General features: G+C 41.6%; 1 protein-coding gene across 3 annotated transcripts; it reads right to left on the bottom strand.

The window, feature by feature from the left end:
* Positions 1-250: 250 nt before the first annotated feature.
* On the bottom strand, positions 251-8,045 carry LOC149915291 (ATP-dependent RNA helicase DDX25-like). 3 transcript variants are annotated; one of them, XM_090122282.1, is made up of 10 exons: positions 7,526-8,045; positions 5,054-5,189; positions 4,890-4,982; positions 4,679-4,781; positions 4,199-4,313; positions 3,444-3,621; positions 2,876-3,113; positions 2,155-2,317; positions 1,463-1,651; positions 251-398 (listed from the first exon to the last, which is right to left on the bottom strand). In XM_090122282.1, the coding sequence occupies exons 1-10, from the start codon at positions 7,962-7,964 to the stop codon at positions 337-339; spliced, it is 1,716 nt and encodes a 571-aa protein (XP_089978408.1). In that variant the 5' UTR covers positions 7,965-8,045; the 3' UTR covers positions 251-336. The 3 variants fall into 3 exon arrangements, with proteins under 3 accessions (XP_089978408.1, XP_089978410.1, XP_089978409.1); XM_090122284.1 differs by lacking the exon at positions 1,463-1,651 and having other exon boundaries at positions 7,526-7,964; XM_090122283.1 differs by lacking the exon at positions 4,890-4,982 and having other exon boundaries at positions 7,526-7,964.
* Between the last annotated feature and the right edge of the window lie 1,221 nt (positions 8,046-9,266).

Here is a 9,266-nt window from a genome sequence, read left to right as displayed (position 1 = left end):
CAGAACCACAAACCACCACCCCACCTCAAAACAAGGAACAGAGCCCAGAACAGGGCAATAGTATCCCAAACAGAGCAAGTGTCCAAAGCAGGCAAACACTGCCCAAAAATCAAGGAGCATTTCCACAAAACACCAAGGTACACTCCCCCAAAACATCAAAGAAACCAATCAGAATAATTTTTTTAGGCTGAGGGTTTTTCCCCTGCTCTCCTTCTAAAATGTCACAACAAAACCAAGTACCTCCAGGAACTTCAAAAACTGGGAGATTTTATCCTGGATTTTCCACACATTTTAAACCAAAATGTGAGTTCTTTGAAGCTAAGTCATGTTTTTTGCTCAGTTTTCCAGCTCTTCGAGCTTGTCCATGCAATCTGTGTCCAGCCTCTTGATCTTGGTCTCTGTAGAAAGGAAAAAAATGTCAGTGCAAGAAAGAAAAACGTCTCTGGCAATGGCAAGGTGCCACTGCTTTGGGGCTGCTAAAAAAAAGCAAGATTTGTAGAGAGGTTTTAAGTGAAAAGCATCAGTTTGGGTTGGGGTTAGATGTGATCTGGGCTCCCACATCAATTTTCATCACTCACTAGGAATTAAGGTACAATTTTTGAAAGACATTTTATCCCCAAAACAACGAACATTTATACAATATTTTAATCTAAAAAATGGAAGATTTGGAAGATGCTCTATCCTAAAAGCAAGCAACATTTGGAAGATGTTTAATCCTTGTAAGACAGTCCTGTCCCTTCAATCTCTTGACTGTAGAGAATGAAGAAATAAGATCAGATAATTGAGGTTAGTCCACCACTTGGTTTTTCATCTTGGAAATCACACACTTGTCTCTTTGCCACATTAAGTCTCATCTTTGGGAAACAAAGAGAAAAGGGGAAAAAGAGAAAGAAAACTGAGAGAAACAAACAAAGATTGAGACAACTACAAAGAACAAAGCTCATTAATTGGTAGGTTATTTAGGAAATCACAGGGACCACTCCAGGGGGCTCACTCTGCATTTTATAACTGGGAAAAGCATGAGAAAAACACTCTTGTGGTGAGAAGGGTAAGGGAACTGAATCACAGAATAGAATTGTTAGAAACCTGTAACAAACATGGAAGAAGAGGCAGTAGGGAGAAACACAGAGAAGAGAGGCCAAAGAAAGCAGAAAATGGGCCTGCAAAATGGGGCAGGTCAGTGTGCTTAGCCCTGCTTCTAATCCTTGTAGTCTGTTTTCTCGTTTTATATCATTATATCTTTCATTATATCTTATTAAATTATATCTTATCTTCTTATTAAATAATTTCTCAGCTCTGTCTCTGCAAAGTCCCACTCCCTGTTTGTTAGGTTTTTTTAACCGAAAACGAAGTTCCAGCTACTGTGGAAGTGAAAAAAGTGAAAAGTGGTTGACCAAGTGGTGAGCTTGTAGTCCTTGGCTACACTGGAGGAACAGAGGAACAAGGGAACAGGGGCACTCACGGAAATGCTCCTCTATGCAGCGCACAAGGTGCGTGCTGTGGCTGTCCACCATATTGAAGGCAATGCCCCTCTTCCCGAAGCGCCCTGTCCGCCCGATGCGGTGCAAGTAGGTCTCAAAATCTGGCTGCTTCTGACGGTTGATGGGAAGGCTGAAGTTCACCACAATCGTGACTTGGGCCACGTCAATCCCTGAGTGACAGAGGATTCTCAAAAAGAGCTTTCTACCACCCTAAAAGCCATCTACCAACCCCCTCTGAAGGCTGCCTCTTAATTGCTGTGCACGTTGGACAAGATCACTGCTTCACTTGCATTTCTGATCACTTTTTCTCTGAAATTTCCATTCTAAATCCCTCTTTCCTTGCCTTTCTGACCAATTTTTCCTTGCATTTCTGATCATTTTTTTCTTTTTGTGATCACTTCTTGATAAACTTGCATTTATCATCCCTTTTGCCTTTGAGTCCCCATCATGGTCAATTTTTCCTAATTCACAGAATCATACTGACAAAAGCCTCAGCTTTCATGATAAAGTTCGGCCTGTCACTGCACAGTTGGAAACATGAAGCATAAAACCTTAGTACTTAAAATTGTTCAAAGTGAAGGGATTCCCACACGACAGGGCGCAGAGCAAAGGAATTTTCATGGGGGAAGCAAGCAGATTTTCACCCTTCAGTGTGTCTGCTTTTGGGACTGACCTCTAGCACAGACATTGGTGGTGATGAGAACCTTCTCCTTGCCATCACGAAACCTCTGGATGACATCAGCTCTCTGCATGATGGACAGCTCTGCTGTCAGCATGGCCACTTGGTGCCCGTCCTGAATCATCTTCACAGAGAGCCAGTCTGCACTACGGCGGGTCTGCATAAGTGGGAAAAGGCTGAGCTTCCCTAGCAGCTCTGCATCTGCTGCTCTCAATCAACAACCCTTCAACTTCCCCAAGTCCTTACTACTGCTCATCTAGCTTAATGCCAATACATCACTTTACCAAATCCTTGCTTGCTCAGTGCCAGTCCTTCACATTCCCAATGCCTGTGCTCCTTTCCATTGAGCCCCTGGTGCTTTGGAATAGACAAAGCCTCGAAATAAGGCAAAAACAAGCAGGAAGTTGGGACACAAAGGAGCAAAAATGATGCAGCAGGGCAAGAAGTTGGATCATAAAGTGTCTTTGCTAGACACAAAGTATAAAGGTTAAGGAAACAGAGCATGGTTTCCAAGCAATGCCCACCAAGGCAGTTAAGTAAATGTGGTTTCAACCATTAGGCGCTGTTACCACACTTAGTTTTAAATGCTGTCTGTGTGCTTCCCATCCCTCCCCTGTATTCATTGTGGCAATCTGTGGAGCAGCATTGAGGTCACTCTTGGGTTGAGCATGCCAGACAGAATACTAGTTACTCACTGTTTGCAGATGAGATGTACCTGGCAGAAGATCATGGCCTGGCCAATGGTGATGCTGCCATAGAGGTTGCAGAGGGCCTCATACTTCTGCTCCCAGTTCCTGCAGACAAAATAGTACTGCCTAATGTTGGTCAAAGTGAGCTCCTCCTGTCGCAGCTTGATGATGATGGGCCTGGAGACAATCTGCATGGCAAATTTCCAGAGATTTTCCTTGAAGGTGGCAGAGAAAAGCAGCATCTGGCAGTTCTTGGGGAGAGCCCTGGGGCAGGAGAAGAGCTCGTCAGACCTAGCAGCTCGTTAGCACTAAGGATTCATTAAAAACAGGCACACAGCACTGTGGACTCAAGAGCACTGATAGTTTGTTAGCCCATGGAATTCATTTAGCATTGAGGACTCATTTACTCTAGGACTTTGTACATTAGCACTTTTTGGTGAAAATCTTACAATTTAACAATGAATGCAAGTCTTATGGAAAAAACCAAACAAATCAACACATTTGGGAGAAAGCAAGCCCTCTGTGAAAAATCTTACCTTCTTCCTCCCCCCCTTTTGCATCTTCCCATGCCAAAAGCAGATTTCCATGACTCACCTCTGGATGCGGATGCTCTGGGAGGAAAATCCCTGTGTGTCAATCATGATGTCAGCCTCATCCAGCACAAACATGCAGATCCTCCTCATGTTGAGCAGTCTCCGCTTGAAGCACCAGTCCAGCATGGTGCCTGGCGTGCCAATGACAATCTGCTCCTCCAGCACGGTGCCTGGGGACACTGCCAGAGGGGGTGCAAAAGAAGGGAAAGAGAGGGGCAAGGGGTGCCAAAAAGGCAAGTGTGGGCAAAAAATGGGAGACAGGTGAGGGGTGGGCAAAAAAAATGGGAAAGACATGGGAATGGAAACAAGAAAAGGGACGACAAGGAACAAGCAAGGAAAAGGAACAAGCAAGGAACAGTAAAGAAATGGACAAGAAAGAAGGAAGGAATGGACAAGGCATGGGCAAAACAACATGCAAAGAGGTTTCCAGCGGGAAACTCAACAAATTATATTTCTGTCAGTTTGATCATGTTTGTCCTTCACTTCCTCAGTTCCAAAGAGAAGCTCTATTGCAGGTAGCAATTTTTGAGCTTAGTGCTTCCCTGCAGCTTTTTGAGGTTAGATACCAGCAAAATGGGTGTCTGTGTCAAAAAGAAGCCAGTGGTCATCAGGGTGACTCCTTATCAGCAGCACACATGAATGCAGACTCCTTCAGCAAGCTCTGCGCAACCCCTGGCACTTCAGGGCTTATGGAGCATTCCTATATTCACTTAGGGATTGCTAACTGCTGTAATCTCTCATCAGGCCTGGACTAACCTCTGTTGCCCTGCACAGCATAGGTGACCCTGATGTCATTGCAGAACCGCCCCATCTTCTCTGCCACATGGCCAATCTGCAGGGCCAGCTCATAGGTGGGAGCCAGACAAAGGCACTGGGAGGGGGGGAAGAGATATTAGGCAACAGGCAGGCATCAAAAAGCATCAAAAAGCATTGAAAAGTATAAATGAGTAGCAACTGGCAACCAGGAAGCTGCAGATTATAATGAGCATCAATTAGGACGTGTAATATTAGAGACTTCAAAAAACTGTAACCAGGATGCTTGAGATTACAGTGAGCAGTAACCAGGATGCTTGAGTTTATGATGAGCAGCAATGAACGATACTTGAGATTATAATCAACAGCAATTACAAAACGGACACAAACCCAGAGCTATGCCTGCAACACCCCAAAGCCATACGTAACAGGAGCAAACCCAGATCTCTGCCCCTACCCAGCGGCCATCCTCCTGCTGCATACCTGCGGGTACCTCTCAGCACCTTTCACTCTGCTCAGCATGGCCAGGACAAATGCTGCTGTTTTGCCCGTCCCAGACTGGCTCTGCGCAATCAGATTTTGGGGACTGCAAGGGAAATGTTAGCAGTAAAAGTCTGGGGTCTGTGCGCTGGCACCTCACAGGGAGGCAGAACACTGGGGCTGGTTCATCCCTTCCTGCGGGGTAAGGACTCACGGATGTGCCATCAAGATGGGCAGAGCATTTGCCTGGATCTTTGATGGCCTGTTGAAGCCCATGGTGTACACACCCTGTAAAAGCTCCTTTTTCCTGTGAAAAAGCACAGCCTGGGGCATTCTATAGGAAGTGGGGTGTGCGAGGCCAGGTGCTGGGGGACTCACAGGTGCAGCTCCTCGAAGGTTCTGATGGAGAAGAGCGGGGAGGAGGGGTCCTGCTGCAGCACCTCCACGTGGTGGCTGTTCTCTACCAGCGAGGTGTGAAGCAGCTTGTTGAGCAGTGAACTCTCAGCCAGGTCCTCTGCAAAGCGGGGACACACATTGCAGAAAACTATGAATTTGTGGAAAAAATGGATAAATTTGTGAGAAGAATATGTAAAGCGATGAATCCATGAAAAAAGGGACGAATTAGTTGAAAAAAAAAGAAGCATGAGAAAAATTGATGATGAATTTGTTAAAAAAAAAAAAGGTTCATTCATGATAAAATTGTGGGGAAAAAAGAAAAAAGGAAAAAACTCATGAAGAAATTGTGTAAGAAAAAAACGCACTGGATTCAGTAAAAAAAAAACAAAACCAACTAAAACCAAGATGTATCCATGAAAATTCCTTAGATAGAGCACCATGAATTTGTAAAATAAAAGAATAACATGAAAAAAATGATGACTTCTTACAAAATTTCTGAAGAGAATGCAACAAATTCATGTAAAAAAGTGATGAATTCATGAAAAAACAAATGGAATTGTGAAAAATATGTGAATTGTTTGGGAAAAAAAAGGTGAAAAACCTAATGAAAATACTGTGTAAAAAGAGAAAAAAAAAGTGGTGAGCAGCAAGATCTCATCCACGTCTTCTAAATAGGGAGAACAAAGCATGTACAAGAAGCAATACATTTGTGAAGAAGTGAAGAAATATGAAAAAAGTGAAAAAATGAAAAACATAATAAATTCATGAAAAAGGTTGTGAAAAAAGAAATAAACAGGTGAAAAAAATAATAAATGTGAGGGGAAAATACATGAATCTGCAGGAAAAGGTGAGGAATTTGTGAAAAAGTGAAAAAAATCATGGAAAAACAGTAAAAAACTTAGAAAAAAAGTGAAAAAAGGTAAAGAAAAGTTCAATTAATTTGTATGAAAAGAAGACTTAAATGATAGATAAATTTGTGAAAAGAATGTGAGATAGGATGCAATAAATGTGTGAAAAAATGATGCATTCTTTAAAAAATGCATGGTGAAAAAAACTGGTAACACATTTGTGAAAGATTTGGGTGAATTCATGATGAAATCTTGAAAAAAAAAAGTTAAAACATCACAAAGAAATTAGGGTGAAAAAATGGAATGAATTCATGAAAAACCAACATGGTGATATTACGACTAATATGATATAGTGATATGAAATATGAATGAATAATAATGATATAATGACAACAAATGTTAAATTCATGAACAAAAGTTTACAAAATTAAAAAATAATAATAATAATACATGAAATGAAAAAAACAGTGGGGAAAACATCACTAGGTTAAAAATGATAAATTTGTTTGGGAAAAGAGAGAAATTCATGAAAAAAAAAAAAGTGATGGATTCATAAAATTTGTGAAACAAAGCAATTTATTTGTGCAAGAAAATGCAAAAGACATGAAAAAGTAATGAATTTGTGAAAGAAAAAAGTCCGTGAAGGATGACTGTTAAAAATTTTGAGATAAAAAGAGATGTATTTCTGAATATTTTCTGGAAAAAGGAAAAGAACTCAATGAGAAGTCATTAAAACGAATTACTGGGAAAAAAAAAAAAAAAAAAAAAAAGAAAGATAAATCTGAGAAAAAATCATTGGAAAAAACCCACCCATGATGTAAAAAAAAAGTCCATGATAAAAAATAGTGATGAATTATAATTCAAAAACTGAAAACTTATGAATTCATAAAAAGCCATAACATTCTAAAAAAAAAAAAGATTTTAGAAAAAAAAAAAAGCAATTCATTCAGAAAAAGATAAATTTGTGAAAAATTCATTAAAACCACACAATTTTGTGAAAAAAAAAAAAAGAAAAAAAGAGGAATAAATACATGGGAAAAAAAAGTGAGCTTGTGGGAAAATGTTGTAACAGAAAATGTGATGAATTTATGAAAAAACTGTTGAAAAAAACTAGAATGATTTTGTGAAGAAATCGTAACACATCATGAAAAAATATAACGAATTTGTTGAAAAAAGTGAAAATGAATTTTTGCAAATTCTGTTTAAAGAAATGAATTTGTTTAGAAAACCTGAAATATGTAACAAAATCATGAAAAAGCTGATCAATTCTAAAAAAAATTGTGAAAACAATGACTTCGAAAGATTAGTGAAAAAAACGAATTCATGGAACAAAAGGGATAAACTTGTAAAATAAATTCTTGAAAACAGGTGACAAACTTCTGAAAATCGTAAGGAAAAATAACAAATCTGAAAAAAATAGGGAAAAATTATTTGGGGGGAAAAAAAAGTGACAAAACTGTGAAAAAAAAGCAATGAAGTTGTAAAAATAAAAAGGTGTGGTCAATTAACGAACAAACGAGGCGCAGCAGCCCGCCGCCCGCCCGGCCCCTCGCAGCGCGGCTCCACCCCCCAACGCCCCCAAAGCCGGACTCGGGGCCGCACGCACCTCTCTCCTCTTCCTCGCTCTCCTCATCTTCGCTGGTGCGGAGGTGCTCTGCGGACGGGAACCGACGGGGAGCGCTCGGCACGGCCTCCGCCGCGGGTCTGGCCCCGGCCCTGGCCCCGTCTCCATCCCCGTAGCTCCGCGCGGTTCCTTCGCCCCGACGGTGCCCGGGGAGCTCCCGCCGAGGGCCCGGGGAGGCGGACCCCTTCTGGCGTCGAGAGGCGAAGCCGTCCCGGCCGAGCGGCTTGGAGCTCGGGTAGCCGCCCGGAGACGAGCTGCGCGCCGGCGCCCTCGGCCGTTGCGGCCCTCGACCGCCTGAGGCTGCCGCCGCCATGGAGCCGCCGTTTGACGGGGAAAATGGCGGCAGCGCGGCTGTCCCGGGAGGGGAACGGCGGTGGGACGGGATGTGCGGGGTCGGGGGCGTGAAAAGGGACCGCAGCATCTGTATGAATCTGTAAAAGAAAAAAGTTTGTGAAATAAGGGATGACTGTTAAAAATTTTGAAATAAAAAGTGATATATTCTGAATATACTGTACCCCTCCTAGACCCCATTTAAGCCTGACCACGACTGGGGAAGGATCTCTTTCTGGAGATCCCTCCTTTTTGGAGTTTTCCAACGTGAGCCTAGATCCTTGGATACGAGCAAGCATTTTTTCTTCGATTGTCTCTTTTCCACCACGATAATCTTTATAACACCTGTAAAGTACCATCCTAACTGCACTACTCTTTCAACTGTACGTTTGTTGACTGTACAAACGTATAGATCTCTTATGGTAAATGTCCAGTCAAGCTGTGAGCAGATACATATTCTGTCAGATGTAACACTTAACATTGGCGTATCGTGTTTCCTTGAAGAATCATCGAGTCATTTACAGTTTTAAGTTATTTATCAGTGTTTCATTACTCCTCTCTTTTCATCTGGATAAAATAAGACTCACTTTATTTGAAACTAGGACAGGAGACTGTATCATAATGGGAACAAAACCAGTAGGACACTTTTGTTCTGCTGAAAATCAGGCACATGGTCCAATTGTGGAAAGTGAAAGTGTTGTTTCTGCAGTGAACAATGGAGAAGGGCAATTGATCTAAAGAATTAAGTTGTAGCATATTAGAAATAATTAGTACGAAAAGTAAGAATAATATACACATATTGGTAACATTTTTAGAAACTTAATTACTGAATTACCTAACAAATTCGTTCTCACAGCAGATTTTGAATGTTCTAAACAATGTGTGTATAGTGTTTGGAACTAGAGAATATATTGTAACGTTGTTCATTAGACCAGCAGAAGTGAAATACATTTAACAAACTTACAAAGAGTCAGGGCCTTTACACAAAGCAAAACTGTCACGCTCTGTGGGAATATCAGGATGCCATAAACAGGCTCCAGGATACTCCCTTCTATCCTCCTTCCGAGCTTATCTCTATGGAAGGACAGATGAATGACCAGAACAATGACTTACTGTAAAGGGGTACAAATGTTAAGGGGGGGGGGTCATAAAACAATCAAGGGGCTATGTTTATGTTATAAAACAGATATCCAAAAACCGTGACCAAATGTCTGTTGAGAAAACAACTGTTAGAAGGTAATTAAACAATTAAGATATATGTTTAGGCGTCAGGAGATTTATATTTACTCAGTATTTGTATAACTAGTGGAGCGTCGCGAAGAGTGTGAACCTGCAGTACTCAGCCAATGAGGAACCAGGGCAGAAGGAGGTAAGTGTCGGGCAGTAGGGGATA

Source organism: Phasianus colchicus, chromosome 21, assembly GCF_987193195.1.
Source record: "Phasianus colchicus chromosome 21, bPhaCol1.hap1.1, whole genome shotgun sequence".
Taxonomy (NCBI): Eukaryota; Metazoa; Chordata; class Aves; order Galliformes; family Phasianidae; genus Phasianus; species Phasianus colchicus.
The sequence above is the reverse complement of the archived record's forward strand: the minus strand, read 5'-3'. Positions and strand labels throughout refer to the sequence as shown.